The sequence below is a fragment of the Neofelis nebulosa genome, chromosome 5 (genome assembly GCF_028018385.1).
Source record: "Neofelis nebulosa isolate mNeoNeb1 chromosome 5, mNeoNeb1.pri, whole genome shotgun sequence".
NCBI lineage: Eukaryota > Metazoa > Chordata > Mammalia > Carnivora > Felidae > Neofelis > Neofelis nebulosa.
In genome coordinates, this window is record NC_080786.1 from 31,140,171 (window position 1) to 31,164,858 (window position 24,688).

A 24,688-nucleotide genomic window follows, 5' to 3' on the forward strand; every position below is an offset into this window, starting at 1 on the left:
CTTCCTCATAGCCGGGGTCTGTGGTCTACAGATTGCAGGTGGTTAGTCCAAGGATGATTTGGCTGGGAAATGCTCTTGCAGGAAGAATAGAAGAGGTTAACATTACCATGTTATCCAGGTTACCATATATATCCAGGATATATCCAATATATCAATTAGATATATACCCAAGAAAAATGCAAACGTAGGTCCACACAGAAACTTGTATGTGAATGTTCTTAGCAGCATTATTTGCAACAGCCAAAATGTGTAAACAACCCAAATGTCCATCAGCTAAGGACATCTGTCCTAGAAAAAAACAATGCCTGGGAAGGTAGAAGAGGTTACTAAGCTCAGAGGTGCACCGTTCGGGCTGGGGCAGCTGCATCTCTCTGAGGGGTCACTGGAAGGACCTTCCCTCTGTTGCAAACCACATGACAGGGCCAGGGAGTGTTCCCCCAACCTCCCCAGCATGAGTTATCATGAGGAAGGCAGATGGGCTCCTCTTTCTATGGACCTCCTTGGCAAGTTCAGATATGAAAATCCTCCCTAAGTGGAGAGGTCATTTATCTTCCAGGAGATTTATGAGGGCTGTCACCTGAGCCAAGGCAAAGGGGACTCAGCTGTGACCTGCACCCCAGCTCCTAAGGCGGGTCAGAGGTGGCCTCAGAACAAGACTGTCCCTGGCACAATTTCTACCTGCAGAAGCAACACTGCTTTATATGAAATCTGCCAAACTTTGAAATCCAAGTTCCATATTTTTATAAACTCTTCAGGCATTTTACTACAATAGATCAATTTAATTGTTAACAGTATGTGTGTGTTACTATTGTTTTTATTTAAAACCACTTTAAGTACTTTTGGTGTCTTAAAATATTTTAACACAGTAAACTGTTATATCATTTATTATTTCCCCAAATGGATTAGGGTTAAAACTGTTGAAAAAGGGGCTCCTGGGTGGCTCAGTTGGTTGGGCATCCAGCTTCAGCTCAAGTCATGATCTCACAGTTGGTGGGTTCAAGCCCTGCGTCAGGCTCTGTTGCTGACAGCTCAGAGTCTGGAGCCTGCTTCAAATTCTGTGTATCCCTCTCTCTCTGCCCCTCCCCCACTCACACTCTGTCTTCCTCTCTCTCTCTCTCTCAAAAATAAAATGTTAAAAAAAATTTAAAAACCGTTGAAAGAATTATTTTGACACAAAAATCAATTAAGACATTAGGAGGCAATTTTTAATAAACAAAGATAATGCATTAGAACTTAGTAATTGTCCTAGGAAAAAAAAGCATCAACTCATTCTCACATCTTGGGGTTTGAGATGCTTAATTGTTGGAGGGGGTGGGGATGCCCTTATCAAATAAGGATAACAAAGAATAAGGGGAAAACTTGGAATATGACTGAGTCCATAACTACATTAAACGGTCAAAGAATGTTGTAAACATAAAAGGTATGATCCAGGTGAACCTGAGATATGACAGCAAAGCTTCCATACATCAAGACTCAAGGTCCCGGATTTGGGGTTAACTCCTGGCATAGATTCATGCCACCCTCCCAGACCACAAGCTCTGTGATCTCCTTTGGAGTCTTTCTTACAAATGGAGGGCTGGGTGATAGCTGGCCAGGCCCAGCCGTGAGGCCATAGGTGGTGACCTGTGACCAGTTTGGGTCCAGTTCCACGTTTGTCTGGTGTCACCTGTATGTTCTTTCATAACTTGCAGCCGGGGCCATCCTGTTCTGGCAATTTATCCACATCTCATTTGTCAGCTCAGGCGAGAACATTCTGTACACTTTCTCTGCCGTATGTGATATACTATCTTGGATCTGCCTGCTTCAAAAGCAATTTGGGAGTATGATCTCCCCAAAGTCTTCCTTGGCGAAAAAGAGGCAGTGACTCACTGACTCAGCCTGCCTTTGCATTTTCTCCATCCCTGAGCCCCTTGACCAATGGAAGTTAAGTCTCTCTCTGCTTCTGATACATCTATTTGTTTTTAAATGTTTGTTTATTTTTGAGAGACAGAGCACGAGCAGGGGAGGGGCAGAGGGAGACACAGAATCCAAGGCAGGCCCCAGGCTCTGAGCTGTCAGCCCATAGGCTGACATAGGACTCGAACCCATGCACCATGAGATCACGACCTGAACCGAAGTCAGACATTCAAATGACTGAGCCACCCAGGCGCCCCTGCTTCTGACACATTTAAAGGGCCTCTTATTGTTGGCATTAGCCTGTCTCATCAGACACTCCTCATTCTGGTTCTGGTTGTTTTTGAACCCAGCTGATTTTACTCAGTGTTTGACAGGATACTTTCCCTTGCTTCTCCATTCTTTTCTTTGTATCCCTAATTCTTGTCGGGTCCAGCCTCTTTATTTTGCTTAGAAGGAGTGCAGAGCAGTTTTGATTGTATTTGGGGCTTTTGAGGATTTCCTCTTTAGGACAAACACATCCGTCTTGAGCCTTTAGTACCTTTTTTCCAAATAGCCCCTAGGGTAACTCTTTATTCGTACTTTTTCTAAAGAAAGGTCCATATTTATTTCTTCGCTAAATTTTAATAATATGGTGAACTCTTTATTTTCATTTTCTTCTCTCCACAGAGTGTTTAATTTAGTCAAAAGGATTCTTGTGAGGGAGAGACCTTTTTAAGCATTCAGTGAAACTTCCAACATAGGTTTATGGAGAAGAGACAACTGGCCAGGACTTACTGTTGAAACCAGCATGTTTGGGGCTCAGAGGGGCTGCTTCTTTGAATTAATCTTCCCACCTCTCTTCAATCTGACTTAGTTTTGCTAGGTGGTGTTTGAGGGGATACCTGCGCTCATTTTCATTTTCTGTCTTGTTGGAAGTTTTTATAGCATGTAAAAACACCAGATTTAGAGGTGGCATTTGCAGTTGGGGAAGGAAAAAATAGTTTGTCACTGTAGGTGATCACCAGTGTCAGAGCACCAAACATAAGGTGTCTTGGATTTTCAGGGAGGAAGACTAATACTCTGTTCCTCTCTCCCAGGTGCTAAATCCCATCTCAATTAAAATGTAAGGCATTTAGAGTGACCTGTGTGAGGATAAACAGCCTGTAAGGGGGCCTGTGAACATCTGTCATCACCATAAATCTGAGCAATGTTGGCAGTGGTGACCCTTACCCTCTGGCAGCTTCTCCCGGATCCATCCGTGTGCTGATTGGCGGCTGGGAGGTCCTTGCCATCTATGGCTCTGGATTGCTTCTGGATCACCCTGCCCTGTGATTGCCTCTTTACCACCTAATCCCAGCTACATGCCAAGGATCTTCAGGGCAGGGCTGTGACTTTTTTATTACTCATCCTTTTGTCCCCAGTGATTAGAGCAAGGGCCCAGCACAATGTTTGGCAAATATGTGGAGTCTTGAATGATGGTTTTCCAGGGATTAGAGGCAGAGAAAAGAACCAAGCCCATCAAAATCATCAGACTGTTAAAGTTAATCTTTCCAATTTTTAATCCATGTTGCATTAGCTCTTGAGACAGAGGAGGATCCTAAAAACCTATATGGCACTGACAGGGTTGACAACATAGAAGTCATGTTTCCATGCGAGCCCGAAAGGGCAGCTGGAGCTGCACAGTGAGTGTGGCGGGGTGGGGGAAGGAGGCTTCCCTGGGGTGCCTGTGTTGGTGGGCCCACCAGGATCCATCCCTCCCCCCGCCCTCCTCCACCAACCCTGTGCTCTGCTCTGACTCCAGGAACTGTCCCACCTTCCTCCTCTCCAGGACTCTAGACAGTGCACGCGAGGTCGGGAATGAGGGCCATGAGCCATCCCCACTTAACCATCCAGCCTGTTGCTGACTCTGTGCTCAGTTCCTGGTTTCCTTTTATGTGACTTAGCAGCAGCGTTTCACACATTCTCTCCTCCTGGAGACACTCACTGTCACTTGACTTCTAGGTAATCACACTCCCCTGCTTCCTTCTAGCTCATTGGCCTTTCCTTCTCAAGTCTCTTGGCTGTTTCTCCTCCTCTCCTGAATCTTAGATGATATATTCTTTTCTCCTCATTCTCATGATGATCTCTGTCAGTTCTGCTGCTTTTGGTATCTCTCACAGACTGGTGAATCTAAACTGGTGTCTCCAGTCTGGACCTCTTATACATGCATGTGCCTACTCCGACTGCTTCTACTGATGTCTTGCCACATCTCAGTTGATGGCAGCCCCACTCTTCCAGTCACTTAGGCCAAAAACCTTGGAGTCATCTTGGCTGTTCTGTTTCTTCCACATCCCACATCCATTGAGATGTTCTAAATCTATTCAGAATCTGACCACCCCCATTCTCACCACCTCCACTGCTCCAAACCCGGTCCAAGTAACCACAGTCTTGCAGCTGGACTATGACAATAGTGTTAAGATGGAGCTTTCAGCTTTTACGTGGCCCCTGCATTCTATTTGCAGCACAGGAGAGGGTGATGCTGTTAACATACGAGTCAGATTACGTCACTCCTCTGTTCACCACCCTCCCATGGCTCTCCTTCTCACCCAGGGGAGAAGCCATCGTCTGTGGCCTCATCTCTTCTCTAGTCCCTCTGGCTCTTTGCTATTCCCCTGGAAGAGACTGCTCCCAGTTTAGAACCATTGCCTTGGCCTTTCCTTCTCAATTGCTCTTTTCCCAGGTGTTACATGCCTCCCTCCCCTCCTCCACCCCCATGCTGCTGCATCTACTTCTCAAGCAAGGCCTTGCTGACCCTGTGATTTAGAACGGCAGCCTTCTCCCGGCGAGCCTCCCACACTTGGACATTCTGTGTCCCTTCCCCCCCCCCCCCCGCTCCATTTGTTCCTGTTGTACTTAATATTTTAACATACCTTGTGATTGATCACATCTGGCCTTTGACCCCCTCCACTAGAAAAGAAACTCCGTGAGGACAGGAGATTATATTTCACTCACTATGGAATCTCTGGAACCTAGAGTGGTGACTGGCACATGGCAAATGCCCCGTGAACATTTGTTTAATTCATTCATTAATGGACCTGAGCCGTGATGCTAGGAAGAGAAGGCACGTTTGATGGTTGAATCGGGATCACAAATTATTTCGGCTTCCTAGATGAATAGGCCAAATGTTACACCATAAAGGTAAAAGCGTATGTGTAAACCCTTGTAGTCAAACCCACAAGCAAACTATAAACAAAAGTTGAGGCACACACCATGAGAAAACCTAAAGGTTCTGTTTGACAGTAATGTCAAATCAAAATGACAGGAACAGGTTTTTGATCCAAAAAAAAAAAGGCTAATGGTCACCTTCATTGATGTCTGGTACCCGGATCATGGGAGATAGTAGTTTCACCCTAATCTTTGCTGAGTAAAGAGCAGTGGGAGAATTGGGTTTACCCCTGGGCCATATGCCTACAGAGAGATTTAGATAACATGACCCCCATTTGGAAAAAAGCCACCTCAGGGGGCAGCGTGTCATGGGAGAAACGTTCATAGTATCTGGCCGTTGTTTTCAGCAGGAAGAACTCAGGGGAAACCTAACTAGCTTCTTTAGTTACTTGACGAGCCATTCTGTGGAAGAGAGAACATTTTCTGTTACCTTAGTCAGTGGAACTGGGACTGGTAAGAAGACAACGAATTTCAGATAGGGATAGGAAGACATGCACATTGGTGAGAGACACCCAAGGATGAAGCCGCAGCCCCTAGAGGCAGTGAGCAGCCAGTCCCTGGGGACGCAGCAGGGCCCAGCAGAGAGTACTTGATAGGGGGATTCAGAATTGCCTTAAATCAGGTCCTCCACGAGGCCGACACCAAGATGGGATTGGAGGTGCCAGATATTGATGGGCAGGTGGGAGAGGAGGCCAGAGGGGGCTGGCAGAGCCATCAGATCACAGTGAAGGAGAGAGGGCAGGAAGGAGGATTAGGTGAGAAGACTCTCAGACCGTCACACTGTACAAAGAACCGTTGGTGAGTCCAGTAGGGAGTCTGAGTGAAAGCTGCCCAGGAGAAGAGTCAGGAATGGTTTTTTGGTTGTTTTGTTTTGTTTTGTTTTGTTTTGTTTTGTTTTGTTTTGTTTTGTTTTGAGGCATCCTTGCTGCTCTCAGTCATTGGCTGGAAGCAGCCTCTGATAAATGGGGCCCCGCATGGATGTGGTGGTGGTTTCAGGGTACAGCAGCCAGGGCCAAGAGTCAGCTGTGCTCCCAGGGGATGGAAGCTCTGAGAGGCACGTTTGCAGGGTCACCCTGAGGTCTGTAGTGGGAACCGTGCAGGGTCCTGGGTGGACTCTCTGATTCTAAGTCCTCCTAACACCACGTCTCACACTGTGCTCTCTGATGGCTCTCCGATGGCTCCCTTGAGTATGGGCATCTTCACAAGTGCTCAGCAGCCCCTCCCCTGGCCTGGGGGCCAGCTCACTGAGAACTCACTGAGAGCCCAGTGAGTGGAGAGCAACCCTATCCCCCACCCCCAGACCGGCAGCCATGCTCTGGAGGGGAATCTGTTAACTTAAAGTGAGGATAGTAAATGTCAGTCCGCCACAGTCCCCCAGAGAAACCCTTGTAAAGTGGAGTTCGCATGAGGAAACGACCTTCATCACTAGAGAAGTGCCAGGACTAAACGGAACAGCCCCTGAGCAGAGCGCAGACTGAAGCCTCATCCATTACCCGCCTCTTCCCCTAGAAAGACAGCCCTCATTTATTATTTCCAGACTGTTTTCATTTTACTTACACCGCACAAAAAATGTTGAATTGGAAAATAAATAATATTATTTCCTAACAGAAATTTTGGAATCACTTCACAGATTTTGGAATTATTATCCTGTTTCCAAATGTTTGGTTTGTGTATCATTTCTTCATTTATATTTGTGAGCTCTTTATCGCAAATGTTCTCATCTGGAAGACTCTGACAGAAGTCTGAATGAACTCTGTTGGTAGTCTGTGCTCATGTCTTTTTGAGTGCTGCCTCCTCTCTTCCTTTTGAAGTGCAGCAAAGTCTTACATGCAGTTTCAGAGCTCTTTCTGAAGAGTTTGCTCTTTCTAGAACATTCCTTTCTATGGCAGTAATTCTGCACTGACCAGTTCTAGTTTCTCATTATCATTCCTTGCCTCCACATTCTCTTCTTTATAGGAGCTCACCCCATTAATGCAAGACTGAGATTCCTTCAAAACCTTCTGCTCAAAAACATCCCATTGTGCCTCCTGTCTCACTGTTCTTCTTGTGCCACTGCCTGAAGCCTAGACTTGCTCTGGTTGTCATACCCTCCCTGGATGGCTCGGCTTCCTCAGCCGAGCTGAAAGCCACACTGCTTTCATGTGATTCAACCAACCATCTCTTTTTGGTCAAGCCTTTCTCCTCCCTGCCCAGGAAACACCGTGTCCATTCCAGCCCTGCCCTTACACATGTCCTTCTATCCTAAATTGTCACCTTTTCTCTCCTTTCTCATCCATAATCTACTCACTATGCAAAACCACGGGAAGTTCTGCAGATCAGCTCAGCTGGTAAGAAAGAAAGGGTAGATTCAAACCCAGAGACACTTCTCTCTTCATTTATCTCTGAAAGATGATGCATATCATATACTCGAGGGTCTGTTCATCTGCCCTGTCTCTTCCTCTCTCCACAGCCCCTTCCACTGTTCCCATCATGCACCAGGTCAGTGCCACCATGAGGAGCATCACCTTGTCATGGCCACAGCCGGAGCAGCCCAATGGCATCATCCTGGACTATGAGATCCGGTACTATGAGAAGGTGAGCCAGCTCCATCCTCAGTCTTTCAATACCCAGGGCCAGCTACTGTCCGGGAGATGGTGGCCATCTGAGGACTGGAGGAAATCCTGACGGAGGGAAAAATCTGCTGATGGAGGCCAGAGGCTCCTTGGGAGAGTTCATCGGGTCTTCATTGGCAAAAGTCTCCAAAGTCCAGACTCTTCCTGTGTCAACTCAGGAGAGAATCTTCAGCTTACACCCTGCTGTCTGAACAGTTCAGTGGGCCGGTATGGGCAGAACCAATCCCATTTTTCCCAGTCATATGTTCGCTCTATTAACATAGATGCTACAAAGTTCCAGGTCCCCTGAACTTCCCAAAGATTTTGTGGTTTTGTAGAGCCATGTTCTCTAAAGTTTTTGATCATGTTCTTCCAATATATGTTTGTGTATTTATAGGTCATATGCATGTACTACTGCACTAGTATATTCATAGAGATTGAAGACATGTAAGTGGAAATTTTGAAGGATGAGACAGAAATTAAAAGAAATGTTTGTGCTGCCCACTGACTGCTCTTTAGCAGCTGCTCCTGAGGCCTGCAGCAGGGCACACACTGCCAAGTATGAAAGTGGTGCCTTATGGAGTTCGTCCCCTTGGTCTCTGTAGGGGAGGCAGTACCTCCTTCCCATCCTGTTAAACTGCAGCATTTGCAAAATCCCAGGAAAATACTGACCCAACACATCGTTTGTAAAGACACTACATTCATTAATTGGTTCAGGAAGTATTGATTAAGTGCCTGCTATTTGGCAAGTACTATTCCAGGGTATATGCATGATCCAAACAAAGATGCCTGCCCTCACAGGGCTCACTTTCCAACAGAAGAGACAAAAAAGGAACATAGTAAATAAGGAGATCATATAGTAGTTAGAAAATGAATGATGCCATGGAAAATAGAAAGAGCAGAGCATGGTAAATGGAATCAGGGGGTCAAATTTAGGGGAGGAACAGGTTACAGAATTACATAGGATGGTAAAGGGAGGCCTCTTGGAGTAGGTAGCTTCTAAGTAAAGACTTGAAAGAGGTGAGGTTGTTGTGAAATGGGGGAGAGAGAGGCAACCACCTGTGCAAAGGCCCTGAGGCAGGGTCATGACTGGTGATTCTAGGAACAGGAAGGAGACCGGCCTGACTAGAGTGGTACGAGCAGTGGGAAAGTAGTAGACAGGTGAGAGAGGTAACCAGAGGAGGTGATCAGGCTGGACCTTAGAACTTAACCACTTAGAGCTTAACCACTGAGTGAGATGAGGATTCATATAGCAGGGTTAGAAGCAGAGAAGAGACAAAATCTGACTTACATTTTAAGAGGCCCATTCAGCTGTCCCATTAAAAAACAGGCTAGATTACAACCAACTAGAACAAGGATGATGGTGGCTTGATTAGGATGGAAGGAGATGGCTGGCGAAACAGAGTAGATTCCAGATATATAAACTAAAGGCAGAGCAGTGGGATTTCTAACAGTTTGGGCTTCAGATGTGGGAGGGTTTAGGCCTGGCCCGATAGAAGGAGGCAGCCACCATTGACTTAGAAGGGTGCTTGTTGGGGCTCCTGGGTGGCTCAGTCACTTAAATGTCCGACTTCAGCTCAGGTCATGATCTCACGGTTTGTGAGTTCAAGCCCCGCATCGGGCTCTGTGCTGACAGCTCAGAGCCTGGAGCCTGCTTCCAATTCTGTGTCTCCCTCTCCCTCTCTCTCGGTCCCTCTCCCCCTCATGCTCTGTCTCTCTCAAAAATAAATAAACATTAAAAAAAAGAAAAAAAAAAGAAGGGTGCTTGTTGAGAGAGAGCATATTTGTGGTAAGGGAAGGGACAGAAGTTCAGCTCGATGTCTAAAACACTTCTGAGATAGCCAGTAGTTCAGGCAGCTAGATGTCCCTGCCTGGAGCTCAGGAGAGAGGCCAGGTTGGAGAAGTCCATCTGGAAGCTGTCAGTATGTAAATGTATGAAAGCCCTGAGCCCGACAGAACTATCCAGTGGGTCAGTGGAGGATCAGAGATGGAGACTCAGACCTCCAGGACGGAGGCAGTATTGAACAGTGGTACGTGACTGCCTGGGGAAGGAGGGCTCTAGTCTCCAGTGCCCTCCATAACTAACCAGCTGTGTAGCCATGGCCAAGTTATTTAACCACTCTGGGTCACAGTTTTCACATTTGTAAAATAGTAGAAGTTTGTGTCCCTGAAAGTGGAGGGCTAGATGGATCACCAATCTAGTCTGTGAGGATGTACACCCTTCTGCCCTTGCGGCCGAACTTGCAAGCAAGGTGAGGATTAGGTAATGTTCTATTCCATTTAGAGAATATTGGGTTTTGTAGACAGTTGATTCAGATAATTCTGTGAATTGGGGGTAATTTAAACCATCTGGATTCATAAGCAACCATTATATCCAATCAGCTTTGAATTGGGAGCCCTTGTTTGCTAGATATTTTTTATCAGTTAATAAAGTAAATGTTGGGTTTCCACAATGTTTTGGACCAATCTGCCTGGACCAATTGTCCACACAGTCTCATTTCATCATCAAAATTGACCTAAGAGTTTGATAGAGTTATCATGTGTGGCCAGCATGTGATGCAATGTCAGAATCACCAGAAAGATTCTAACAGTGCCTCTTCCCACACACACTTGAACTTGAGCCTTATAAGCTCACCTCAGAAAAATAATAGTAATTTCTCCCTAGTCTGCCCCTCTTGGGTGCCAAGAGCTTTATAAGCATTATCTACTTTTCTCCTCACTACCCAGTGTGGTAAATATTAGTATCATTGCTATGGGTAAAGAAGCCAGTGCACAAAGTAGTTCAAAACAAAATAAAACTTACCCAAAAGCACACAGCCAGGAAGTGAGCTTGTCACACAAGGCAGTGCTGGAGATCAGCTGTGTACATGCGAACCGCCTGCCTTCTGCCTCATCTGCCCTGCCAAAGGCACTCACGCCATCATACGGGTGGGCTTCGTAACAGGCTCCTGCCTGTGTCCCTTGGCTCCTCATTTTCCAGCCCACACCCAACCTCTTCTGCTACTTTTCCCTTTACATGAAAGCCTTGTCCTTTGAAATACTGTAATGAACTTCAACTTTTGATGCTATGAAGGAAGCTTATTCTCCCATTTCAGACTACGTCCCTACTTCTCCGTAATTTATACTAATTATTAACAGACACACATGCACAGCAGCCCAATGCCCAAGGCAGCTGCCACACCTCAGTGAAGCATATTATTGTCCTCACTCTAGAGGATAGAATGCTTGCCTTGGAAACACAGAAGATTCTTTGCCAAAGCATTGGTTACCTACGGTATGTTACTACGGAACTCTCCTTCACTTATAAAGTGCTTGACTGTAAGATCTGTTACATTGCCTGGACCATTTCTAATACAAATAAAGAAAAATACATTACCCTGTGAGGGTATTTTGAAATAACCACAGTGGTAATAAATCATCATACACTGAGTATCTGTTATGTGCCAGATATTCACAAATACATTAGCTCTGATCTTGAAAAGAAATAAAAAGAAAGATACTTGAAAGCCAGGTATAACCAATTTATAGGCGATGGAACTAAGTCACAGAAAGGTTAAATGACTTACCCATGACCATAGAGAATCAAAACTATGGACATTTTTGATATATTTCAATGGTGAAAATTTCCGAGCTCAGTAAGGAATTAGATAGCAATCATGCTGATGCCGAGGATCTCAAAATTAATGTGGCCTGTGAAATAAAAGATTGTATCTTAATTTTAAATCCAAATTCTTATAAGCAGAAAGATCTGCCTACCTGCTCCACGAGGCTGGCGAATCGTGGTGTTTAGAGATGCAAACACAATAAAACTCAGCCCAGTAGATATCCTGGATTCACCCCTAAGAAATAAATCCCCATTCCTCCGTTCTGTGCCACTTCTTTTAAGCCAGGAGTCAGCAGAGTTTTTTCCATAATGGACCAAATAGGAAATATTTTAAGTTTGTGGCCATATAGTCTCTGTCCCAACTACTCAACTCGCCTTTGTAGAAGAAAAACAGCCATAGGCAATATATCAGAAGGCGGGCATGGTTGAGTTCCAATAAAGCTTTATTTACAAAAACAGGTAGCTAGCCATGGGCCATAGTTTTCCAACCCCTGAAAACCCACCCTGGGTCTCCTACTTCACATCGCCCTCTCAATTTATGCTTGGAACACCTTTCAATTTCAGCTCTATAAATAGAATCAATGAGGCTTTCGCCTCCTCCAACAGCTCATTAATAGAGAGCTCAGATGCCATCGAGCTGATGACACTCCCAGAGCCTCTCCATGTTCATCTCCTTCCCATTTTCATATGCTTCCATTTATCATCCTCTCTTGTTTACTGTCTTGTAGCACTTTTCACTCCTGGTGTCAGCGCTTGTAGGCAAACCATGGGAGGGGCATCTACATCTGCTCTCAGCTGTCTTCATGATTAAGCGTTTAGACGCTTACTTGCTCTTCGTAACTGTCTGGGCCAGAATGGACTGGTTTAGGCCTTGGGAATTTCTACCCTTCAAATTTTAGGATCATTTTCTCCTAGAAACTCTTTCAGGCGTTGGCAATATCTTGTGCTCGATCGATTGGTTCAAATAACTGGTCTGAAGTGTGGTGTTTATTCATTCATTTAGCACTGAACCGTTGAGCAGTTTGGTGCCAGCCCTGGGCCACAGGTTGGGGATGGGAGCCATGGTCTCTGCCCTCGATAGTGATGGTCTATACCTCTCACATGCTTATAGAATCAATCATGAAGCAAACAAACAAACAAAAAAGCCGCGTGCTCTTTGCTCTCACCCATTTGCCTGCAGTTGATTAACGGGTTTGAAGAGAACAAGGATTAATATTCATTTTAATCACGGAACTTCTTGAATGTGTGGGCTATAAAGTGATAAGGGGTTAATGTTTTGTCTTCACAATCCAAATACTAATACACCAAAAGACAGTTGTCAGTAAAAGAGCTGCCCAGTGGATGTTTCACTTCTTTCAAGCAGTGCCTAATTCCACAGATACCAGTGAAACCAGAAAATCCAGACAGCTACCCGGATTTTGTAGCAATGGGATTTTGTCCTAATTTGCAAGGTGATTAGGTGATTTATATAGGTTTAGGTCTTAGATCTTCAGTGTGTTAGGACAGTAATGACCAATGTTCTAGCTAATATCCCTCCTATAGTAGACAGCCTTCTTTCTGCTGGATCCCTGATTGGTGGTGGGGTGGAGGCATCCTCCTTTTTTTTTTTTTTAATAGATCAAACCGATGGATGGGCAGTTCCTTCCAAGCAGTCCCTCCCAGAGGTCAATGGATATCCCCTCCATGAGGATGAGTGTGTAACCTTCAACCGTCTATTCAAGCTGACCTCTAGCCTGTGGTCTCTTAAAACTACTTCCAAGCATTTGTCACCAGGGCATGTGTCACCACACTCTAGATGGGCCCAGTTGCTTGCAGGCTTCTCATCTCTCTAGGCCTTGCTTTCACGTGTTCTATTCAGTTCTCACTCTCTGTATTTGTCCATGTGGCTAATTTCTTCCGCCTTTGATGACTCAACTAACGTCACCCTCCCAGTCTCCTTACCAGCCTGAGCTGGGTGACCCTCTGCTCTTCCCCGCCCCCCTATCCCCCAGCCCCCTAAGCTGCCTTCTGCCAAGTCACTCAGTCAGCACTGCTGTCAGCATCTGGGTATTTTCTGGTCCACCCCACAAGATTTTGCATCCCCAAGGAGAGGGGCCATGCCTTGGTCCCTGAAACCATGTGTAGGTAGTACCCAGCACATGGTAGCATGCCATAAATGTGGCTGCCGGGCCAAATGATTGAGTGAATGCACATTAGGTCACCTCTGCCTTTGCAAAGTAGATGTTTGCACATTTTAAAACAATGGCATTTTTTTTAAATCATTGCACTGTATTCTTTTGTCCTGGCTCAACTCCCCAAACTTCTGTTGCTTGTCTGAGGCTGTGGGTTACACATCTCTTGCCGTCAGCTTTCCCCTCATTTGTTACCATGCCCCTCAAACCATTGTGCCTAGAATTCATCACAGAACCCCAGATCTGCACAGGGACTTGGGAGCTTCCCTCTCAGTGACCTAAGCTCTTCATTTTCACTGATGTCCCCATTTTGCTCTGAGACTGATGGTACAGACAGGGGCAGTCCCAGAGTTGAAACTTTTGTTCCTGTACACTTGGAGATAACCCACAGTCTTCATAATGCACACATGAAAATGATCAGAGGCCAGGCTGGTGTATATGAGGGCGCTGAGGGGAGGGTGTAAAGATGAAAGACAGCAATGAACAGAGTCCATGGGAAGCCTTCCTGGAAGAGGGGGCTTTAGAGATACAGGCACAAGGAACATGCAGGGTGCAGAGGAGCACTAGAGAGAGGCATTTCAGACCGGGAAAACAGCCCAAGCAAAGGCCTTGGGTCTGGGAGTGTGACCCCTGAAGGGACAGCGAGGTGGTAATTTGGGGGTTGTGAGAGACTGGAATTGCTTCATTATGAGGACCCTCTAAACCTAGATTTAGGAGTTTTGTTTTTATCTGATTATAACTTTAGGGAAGGTCAGAGATCTTTTTTAATGTTTTGTTTTTATTTTTGAGAGAGACAGACAGACAGACAGAGCATGAGCAGGGGAGGGGCAGATAGACAGGGGGACACAGAACTTGAACCAGTCTCCAGGCTCCATGCTGTCAGCACAGAGCCCAATGTGGGGCTCAAACTCACTAACTGTAAGATCATGACCTGAGCCTACATCAGATGTTTGACTGAGCCACCCAGGCGTCCTGTTAGAAAAGAAGTTTGGATTTGGTGGAGAGGGAGTGGCAGAAAAGATAGGAGGCTACAAAAGTCTAGGCACAAACCAAATGTTAGTAGCAAAGACAGGAAGTACCCTTGAAGGCACCACCTATGGGTGGGGAGTCAGAAGGCTGAGAAACAGGGGCAAAAATCTGTGCACACCAGAGGACACTCATGTGTGGATAACAGAGACTACAGAAGACCAGGCAGAAGGTGCCGGAGAGAGTGGTGGGGGTGGAGGGGTGACCCCTGAATAGATGAGAAGGGGCAGAGCCTGCTCTCCAGGGAGAATGGACATGTCTTCCCGATGCTGGTGGAACTAGAAGTTGGGATCCAAACAGACTGACACAGGCCAAAGTGAAGGCAGAAGCAGGTATGGGAGGTGGTTTGGAATGGCCTCAGGCTTTGCAGCAGAGTGGACACTAAGTCACTCAGCTAAGGACTAGGACCTGAGGGAACTTAAGGGGTGATCTAGAACAGTCATGGTGAGGAGATCCTGAGTGAGGAGAGAAAAGGCAAGTCCTCAGTAGAAATGAAACAAAGGGCAGGGACACCTGGGTGCCTCAGTCAATTAAGTGTCCGACTCTTGATTTCAGTTTAGGTCATGATCTCACAGTCGTGATTTCAAGCCCCATTTGGGGCTCTGTGCTGACAGTGCGGAGCCTGCTTGGGATTCTCTCTCTCCCTCTCTCTCTGCCCCTCCCCACTCATGTGTGTGCTCTTTCTCTCTCTCTCAACATAAATAAACCATAAAAAAAAAAAAAAAGGGAGACAAAGGGCTGATGCTGCCCAGCTTGCTTCTACTGACATCGGAGACGCAACAGGATTTTGCAAAGCTGCATGTGCACTGAACCCTGGATGGGGAGGGACTAGAAAATGACGATGAGCCCCCCAGCCTGGCTCTGAGAGCCTAGCCATTTGCTCAGAGCCTCCTTTTTAGAGCATGGCCACCTCATGACACAGAGCTGATCCTTCATTCCCTTGGTCCAGGCCAGATGTCCCCCATTCAGAGAGAGGGCCTGGGGCCAGTGACAGCTTTTAGCAGATCTGTAGGACCAAGGACTGACAGGGCCTGGGTGCTCCAGGGTGGAGTAGGTGGGGACGCAGACCTCAGGAGGAGGCTGCAGACTGTTCTCCTCACTCTCTTTCAGGAGCACAATGAGTTCAACTCCTCCATGGCCAGGAGCCAGACCAACACGGCGCGGATTGACGGCCTACGGCCAGGCATGGTGTATGTGGTGCAAGTGCGTGCCCGCACGGTGGCGGGCTACGGCAAGTTCAGTGGCAAGATGTGCTTCCAGACGCTGACGGACGGTAAGAGGCAGGCCAGTGAAGTGGTACAGGGCCAGCACTTGGGGGAGGGGAAGAGGCCCTGAAAAGCTGCCCTTGCAGCCCAAGTGCCAACCTGTCACTGGATTCCAGTGCGATTCCCTTGGAAGGGTTTGCCCTGGGGGGGTGGGGGCAGGGCATTACTCTTGAGTCATTCACAAGGCAGGGCATCTTTCTGAAGTCAGGCCTATTTCTCTCCTAACATCACGTGGGTTTTCCTTCAGTAGATCTCTGTACCACATGCAGAGAGGTCCTGGCAGGGAGACCCCCACGTAGCTCAGGGTTCATGTGCCTCCTGCCTCAGAGTCAGGGCCCAGGTGTTGCCGTTGTTTTACCCTCACTCCCACTTCACCCCTCTGTTCTGGGGGGCTGGGAGCTGAGCTCACAACCTAATTTCACGAGATAAGGTCTCCAGGAAGGACACAGAGGGGCAAATTTTGGGGTATAGCAGTCCCATGCAACCAGTATCTCAGCTTGTTTGAAACAGCTTCACATGTGACTCTAGCCATGTATCTCCAGTGATAATAGACAGACACTGTCTTCTAAACCATCCCCAAGGCCAGAAAGCCTGTCACCCAAAATACTTCCACCTTTGGGCTTTGTTAGTTCCCCATTAATGACAGTCTCTCCTGGTCCTCTGAGACCATGCTTTTAAATGGTTATGAAAATCTGATTTCCCTGTAGCCTGAGGAGGCGGTGTGGGATATCTGCCTGTGTTCACCCACTCTTTCCCTTAGCCAGCCATTTACTGTGGTGTATGCTTTCATTTTTCTATTCACTGTCTGTCCATTTTATTCATTTGTGAGCTGTTTCCTGATAGTTTTCCAGATATCAGTCTCTTCTCAACCCCCTCAACTGAGAGCCTTTAATTTTTCACTTATTAATTAAATTACACACAAAACAGTCTGCCTTTACATAACATTTTATTTTAAGCCAGCACTCTCTGACTAGGCGCGTGATAGGACCTGAGGTTTTATATTGACTCACATTATGATGTTTAACAATTTAACATTTCACCAGAAACATTTAAAATCAGATGATTTCATATGAAAACCATAATGTGCATTTTCTTGTGAAAAGCTGAAAAGAAGCCAAAGCTGATGGGCGTTGTAGGGGGAGGGCTGTACCCCCGAGCTGAGAGGCGGCTGCCCCCATGGGGCGTCTGCCCCTTCCCAGTGATTTGTACCCAGATGCTTTAATGTGAGTTTTCTGGCTTCTGTAGGATTGGAGCTTGCAACTCGTTTTGAGTTCTTTTCAGGTGAATCTTCGCTCATATTTTGAGGATAGTGAGATGGGGTAGAAACCGAGCCAATTTATTCAGGTTAATAATGCTGCTGGTATGAAAAGAATGCAGGCTGTCTCCTGTTCCTTAAGGATTCTGTCCCCTCTTTGCACCTTACTTACCATCTAGATTTATGGGCACTGTGGCACCAGGAAGTACACAGGATTAAAAACCCAAAACTCAGAATGCTCTGAGCACTGGTCTCTTGGCAATTCTGCTAGACAAATCAAGAAGTAACAAATTTCTCCCAAGAAGACTATTCCTTTTACATTTGGCAGTTAAGTTTTATAAACCCAAGAGGGGCTAGATGTAAGAGAGTTTTGGTAAGTGGCCAAATTCAGGAGTATTTATCTTAATGACTGAGGTTTGCACATCGGTAGTAATTATGTTCACTGAGGCTTTGGGCCCCGTCTTCAGCATAAAGGTGAGTTGAAGGTTGATCAGTGATAGGTCATTGGAGCCGGAGGACCTATAGGATTCCACCCAGGGTCAAAGACCACGCTTTGGGCAGCATTGACCTCCACATGACAGCAGAGCTACTATGGGCTGCTGTTAGCTATAGTATGCTAACCTTTGGCTTATATACTTTTTTTTTTAACCCATTCATACAGCATGATATCTGCACGTTTATCAAACAGTCCAGGTGATTCTTATGCTCCCCGGTGTTTGAGAATCATCATTCAACTCTGTGAGCAGAGGAAGGCACTTCTAAAGATAAGGATGTTGGTTCTTGAAGGCTCTCACTCTCTAGAAATCAATTTTAAAGACTGAAGGTCACATTGCTTTATGAAGTTTTTAAGTTACAAAGATGTTTTTATGGACTCTTCATTGTGGTTCCTTGAATTTTGTTCTTTTGCCAAAAAAAAATTTTTTTAAAGTTTAATCACTTATTTTGAGGGGGAGGGGGGGCAGAGAAAGAGGAAGAGAAAGAGAATCCCAAGCTGACAGTGCAGAGCCCAGTGCGGGTCTCAAACTCCTGACCTGTGAGATCAAGACCGGAGCTGAAACTGAAAGTCGGGCACTCAACTGACTGAGCCACCCAGGCACACACACCCCATTTTATTTTTAAACACTCATGTTACAGAAAGCTGTCAGTTGAGACACTATACCTTCAGTCTTTAAAATTGATGTCTATGGAGTGGCTTCGAGAATAACATCCTTATCTTTGGGAGTCTCTTTCTCCACCCACAGAGTTGAACGGTGGTTCCTAAACTTTGGGCAGCATGAGAATCGCCTGGAACATTTGGTAAATATGGAGATATTCTGCTCTTCACTCAAAGGTTCTGATTCAGTAGACCTGAGGAGGGCCCCAGAAAAAGTCATGGTTTATTTTCGGGCTCAGGTGATTCTGATGCAGGACATGGTGAATTTCACTTCAAGAGCTATTGTAATTGAGGTTGCCAAGTGAAATACAGGATAGCCAGATAAATTTGAATTTCAGATAAAGAACTGGCAATATTTTATTCTAAGTAAGTATCTCCCATTCAACATTTGGGGTATACTTACACTAAAACATTATTCATTGTGTACCTGAAATTCACTTTTAACTGGTCGGCCTGTATTTTTATTTACTGTATCTGGCAACCTTAATTGTAATAGAACACATAAAGCTTGATCTCTGTATGCCTCAGTCCTTAATGCCAAGTGAAGGAATAAGCAGGATGATGATGATGATAATAATAATAATAATAATAATAATAATAATAGCCAGCTAGGCCAACTGGTTTCTATGGATTAAGGAAAAGAGTATTAGGATTTGGGACATTGCAGACATTGCAAACTGTGCAGACATTGCAAACTGTACCTCTCATAATTTGATTGTTTTATTATTACCTTTTTTTTAGCAGAAAGGAGTCTGAGGGTCAGAGAGACTAAAGACTTTGTCCAGGATCACAGAGCTCACCCATGGTAAAGCCAGGGTTTCGGGGGAGCTCTGTTCACCTCTGTGACTCGGGGGCTTCCTTTTTGCCCGTGTAATACAGCACGGTTCTAACCTTGGCAGAGGCCTTGATCGTATTCTTCTTGAGTGGGAACTTTGGAGTGCCGGGCCATTTCTCCGGTGTTCCTTCATCCTCCACAGCTCCTGGTGTAGCACCTGCTGCCCAGCTGCTGATACTCTTTAAATATCTGCTCAAAGAATCTATACGCTGTGCTGTGTTTCAACACCTGTGTGTTTTCAAAAGTCCTTCAACAGTGGTTTTTCTTCTTCCCCTTAGACGTATCCTAGCATGACTGACCGTCCTTTGAGATACCTTGCAAATGAGGGGATGTAGATTGGAGTCACCTCTGCTGTGGGGACACATGTCATCAGCATTTAATTCTGAGCTTCTGTCCTTGCTGTTTTGTTTTTATTGTTACTGTCATTTGCTTCTAGTTGTTCTTGTTTATTTGTGACTTGAAGATCATTCTTTGTTTTAGTTGGTCTTCTAGCTCTGAAGCATAGAAGCTGTACTCTACATATACATACATATAGACACACACACACACACACACACACACACACATATTTATAATGTCTTTAGTGTCATGCATTGAGTCCCAGCTGTATGCAATGAGCACACAGGAAGAACTCTAATGCCTCTTTTTCACCTAGATGACTACAAGTCTGAGCTGAGGGAGCAGCTGCCACTGATTGCTGGCTCGGCAGCAGCCGGGGTCGTGTTCGTGGTGTCATTGGTGGCCATCTCCATCGTCTGTAGCAGGTAGGTCCTCTACTTCCATCTGCTCCCACTAGCTCACCTCAGACTCGGAAAGCCCCTCTCCACATGCAGGCCCCTCCCAGGCCATGCAGACTGGACGGGGCCTGACCGTACACAGCCTTGTTGTCAAGCTCATGGTCATCATTCCATCTCAATCCACAGGCAGCCTAGAATTGTCCAGATTATTTGTTTTCTCTGTGCCTGGGATAAAATCCCCTATAAGAGCTGGGCAAGGCTATGGGTAAACAGCATCCATCTTCAAACCTCATTTTATTCCCCCTCACTGTTGGAGCGACAGTTACCAAATTGCATTTGACCCACTGGAGCATCACACCCTGTACTGTAACCCATCGTCTGGTTAGAGAGCCAAGGCCCTCGGCAGAGGGCACAAGGCAGGCAGTCAGGAGGAGAGCCAAGGAGGAAAACAGGAACTCCAAGTTCTGCAGAAGGGCAGGCCCTGAGGCCTTGTGCATTTTTAATACTGTTGCTACTGCCTTTGGGGGTTAGCCCAGATTCTGCTCTGGAAAGCACTGTAGTTGGCTTCTCCTGAGCAGTTCCATGGTACAGCCAGCATGCTGATAGGTATCCTGAGAACCTCTGCCCCAGGCTCTGACGGGGACCCAGAAGCAGACCCGGCTTCCAGGAAGCAGGACAGGAGCTAAATGTTAAAGTGAGAGCTGCCCAGTTCCCAGTTCCAGAAGATGCCCTAGTGAGCCCCCGTCGGGACAGGGGAGGTGGGGGAGACCCCTGGAGCCGAGCAGCAGGGGTGCACTCCAGCTAAAAGAGTTCCTCTTCCTCGCATCTACAGGAAACGGGCTTACAGCAAAGAGGCCGTGTACAGCGATAAGCTGCAGCATTACAGCACTGGCCGAGGTGAGTAGAAAGCACACACCCACTGCCTGGTAGAGCAGGTGAGTGCTTGGAGGAGTGCTCCTTACAGCCAGACTGGCCAGTCCCAATGACAAGTCCCCTTCCAGCCCCCGGTGCCCCAGCAGCGCCCTTTCTCTGCAGGTCCCCAGGGCCACAGGCTGCCTGCCCCATCTGCTCTCTGCCTGTTGTGGGCACTCATTGGATGCTTGGCGGGTAGATTATCTTCCATGTTGATAAGCCCATATAGGACACAGAATTCAGGGGAAAAGATTGGGTTTAGCAAGTCAATGAATCCTGAAATCAGACTCAGTGGGAAAAGATGGAGGGTTCTCTATTAACATCTTCTGCCTTATCTTATCCAATTGAGCGGCTGGGGAATGTGTTAACCAAATTCACAGATAAGCCAGAGAACATGAATATAGGGAATTAAAAAGATAGCAGAGCCCAAGAGGCCAGAGTTTGGGATATCTCCCAAGTGTTTTCTTTTAAGCAGTGCCTTTAAAAGTTTTTCTCACTCATTATCCTACCCATCTCTTTTTTAAAAACCTATATATAATATTTTTATAACTAAAATTTCTCCTTACCAACATACAGTGTAAAGTCCTACGTCAAAACTATTCTTTTATCTGTGTAATTACAACATTGCAGGATCTGAAAAAAAGGTCACTTGGGCCACCTCCCTACTTCCAGAAAGCTTAGATCCTTGGGACATGTTGTCTTTCTAAATAACTCCTTTTGAATTCCACAGTTACCCTCAGAAATCTGTCCCAGCACTTTGCACTGTGCTCTGTCTCAGGCTTCTTCTGTAAATCTCAACTCACCTAAATCCCCCTGTGCAATGTCAGCCCTTTTCTTCCTGTTCACTCAGCAGCAAGCATAGAAAATAGACCTTGTACACACACACACACACACACACACACACACACACACACACTCAGCGTGCCTTCAATGGGCAGTCCTGGGAGCGAAAATGGGCTCAAAGGCAAAATTTCTCATGGACCAAACTCCTCCCTTCTCTAAAATCGAGTCAGGAAAGTGAGGCCAGGACCTTCACCCAGCAGCTCCACCTCAGAGGAGTTTGTGTTCTAGCATGGCCAGTGCTGGCTGGCACTGTACAAAGGCCACTCTGTAGATATGGCTTTGTTCTCTGGGGACTTTCAACCCAAGACCAAGAAACTGCCAAGAGTTTGTAGAGGACCAGACTCCTGGCGGCCGGCTGCTATTCCCAGGCAGTCATTGCTGGGAGGGAGGAGAGGGCTCAGAGTGAGCTCAGAGACACTGAGACTCGACCACAGTGGTCCCGGGCAGCTTCCAATCGGCAGCATAAATGAGGGTGGGGGACTGGAGAGTGGCCTCTTCTAAGGCTACAGGCAAAGTTTCTGTAACACTCAGAATCCCATACACTCCCCTTCCTTTCCCTGTCCAGGCCACTGTGGGCCTCCATTTTAACCAGTTGTAACTGGTTTCAGAGAGGAAACCTTACTGTGTTCTCTTTCTTTCCCAATGTCCTGACTCTGTGCCTCACTGCAAAATCTACAGATGTGTTTACCCATTTTAACCTGTGCATTTGCCCTTCCGGGCAGGGCCTTTGCTTCCCCAGCTGAAAAACAAAGACTTTGATTTATCTCTGATTCTCAAGTGAAGGTGCCCCCTCCACAGTGCATCAGAATTACCAGAAAGGCTTTCTCTATCCCCCTGCTTCCCTGCCCTGCCTCAGGATTCTGACATTGCCCCCACCAGCCCCCTGCTCTGGACTAACTCCCTGCCATATTAAAAGCCACTGTGGAGGTACCTAGGTGGCTCATTCAGTTACGTGTCCGACTTCAGCTCAGGTCATGATCTTGCAGTTCACAAGTTCAAGCCCTGTGTCGGGCTTTGTGTTGACAGCTCAGAACCTGGAGCCTGCTTCAGATTCTGTGTCTCCTTCTCTCTCTGCCCCTCTCCCACTCATTCCCTCCCTCCCTCCCTCTCTCTCTCTCTCTCTCTCTCTCTCTCTCTCCTCAAAAATAAATAAAACATTTTTAAAATGTTTTTAAAAAGGGCCATTGTGAAGCCCATTTCAGACTTAGCATCCTATAACCTCTTTTGAGGAAACTTTTGGAGATGGCCATATCAGTCTGAATGCAGAGGGTGCAAAACTGGGTTCAAAAGGAGGAATGCCATTTTGGAGACTAGAGATGCCCTAGGGTGAGAATGGGGTACCCTAAGACAGACTTCTCCTCTTTAAAGCCAGGCAAGCTAAGCCTCGTCACTCTTCAGTCAGGGTACAGGGGGTCCCCAAGCATCGAGTGCAGGTGCAGCTTGGTGCCCTCCGGGCCACTTCCACTTGAGTTCTGGCCATCCTGCTCTGGAGGGGTGGGCTCTGCCAGCCACAGCACGCAAGTACGCTTCCACAATACTCAGATACTTCTGAGGAACTCTTCACCTCTAAGGCCAACAGAAGGAGGCTTCCCTAGTTCCCAGCTCCACAGAGAAACCACTATGCAGTCTGCAGTAATAGTGGCCCTGCTGCAGCCAGCGGGAACAGCTAAGCACACGGTGCTAACAAGCGGCACAGTTGCTGTCCCTGGGACGCAGGGTAGACCAGAGTTCACTCCCTTGGCTGCTTTAGAAGTCTGTCTTCTTTTTAATTCAGCTCACCTTTTATAAGTCCTTTTCCCTATTCGTACCATTCTTTTTACCTAACCCCTGAAACCTGGCTCTTCTTTGCAGCCTGGTTCCCTAAACCCATAGTCTCATGCATTGAACTGCATTAGTGCTTTTCCTCCCCTGCACATCCATCACTCTGACCTAAGCTACTAATGTTGGAGAATCACAGCTGAAGGACTGTAGAGCTGGGGGAAGGCTCAGCACTCTTAGAACAGAAGAGAACACTCCAGCTCTGATGGAGGCTGTGCCTGGCTCTAGACAGGGAAGGGGGAGGAGTATTTAGTTATGGAAAGCCTACTCTGTACCATGAATTGCGAACTTCATTCTGGTAGCTCATTTCAACTCATCTAACCTTGACAATCGCTTAGGAAGCAGGCATTAATCTAGGAAGATTAAGCGACTTCCTCAGGTCACACGGCTCCTACATGGCAGTAAGTCTGGCTACAGAGCCCATGCTCTTACCATATTGCAGAGGCTCAGGGTACCTGGTGGTCAGGAGCAGGGGCGAATGGGGTGAGAACTAATCCCAGGTGTCCTGGTTGGTGGACCCCCTTCTGGGTCCCACTGCAGAGACAGAAAGATCAGTTATGTCTGAGCAGAATGTATGCACATAACTATACCTGAACCATCCACATGCATGTACGGTACTGTGGGATATGGCCAGCGACTGCAGCTCTGAGGACTTCCTGCCCAAGAGGTGACAGAAAACCCGCAGCAGCTCCCCAGCTGTATTCATCAGTGCCCAAGAGAGCCCCACCTCTCTTCCCCATGGGCAGGGAATAGGGTGCCATAGAGAGGCCGGTGGTCTGTGCTCTCCCAGGCGCTCCTTTCAAGCTGATGAAAGGCTGAAGGAGAAATAACCAAAATCTTCACAGATGGATACCCTCTCTAGCTCATCTAGACGTGACAGAGCTGTTCAATTTGAGAGTACAGTCTAGGACACTGTCTAGGACACTGGTTTATGCCCTCCTCTGAGCTTGGAGCACAGAAAATAAGCATGTAAAGGGGAGGTTGGATTTGGGAAAGTCAAGTTGGGAAGAGAATCTGCTGGATGTGGTGCTGGATGCTTGGATAAAGAGCCTGGAAGGTTCATGTTCAAGGATGGGTGGGTGGGACTGTGGGTTTCCCGTGTCCAAGAAGAGGCAGACAGATGGTGTGTTCTCATGATTACTGTGAGCCAGATCTCAGAAGGTGCTTGCTGGCTGACTAAAAATTGCCTGGACAGGATGATCCAGGTAGGCCAGGGTAGGCTTGGGAATTAGAAAAGTTCTAGTCAATTCTATATTTGGGAAGTGCTACTGGGTATTGATGAGGCTTATGTAACCACATGCCTGATAGTGGCTGATGCCTCACAGATTTCTGAGTTGGGTGAGGTGTGTAGGGGTGGGGAGAGAGGAAGAAAGAGCTCGGTAAGGGGGCAAGGGCTTTC

The 24,688-nt window shown here is 46.7% G+C and overlaps 1 protein-coding gene across 2 annotated transcripts in view; it reads left to right on the plus strand.

Annotated features, from left to right (window-relative positions):
- Positions 1–24,688, plus strand: part of EPHB1 (EPH receptor B1) — a 432,844-nt gene that overhangs the window by 326,568 nt on the left and 81,588 nt on the right. For both annotated transcript variants that reach the window (XM_058729964.1, XM_058729965.1), the window contains exons 6-9: positions 7,529–7,653; positions 15,582–15,744; positions 19,635–19,743; positions 20,549–20,613. In XM_058729964.1, coding sequence (XP_058585947.1) covers positions 7,529–7,653; positions 15,582–15,744; positions 19,635–19,743; positions 20,549–20,613 — 462 coding nt within the window. The remainder of the gene's footprint in view (positions 1–7,528; positions 7,654–15,581; positions 15,745–19,634; positions 19,744–20,548; positions 20,614–24,688) is intronic.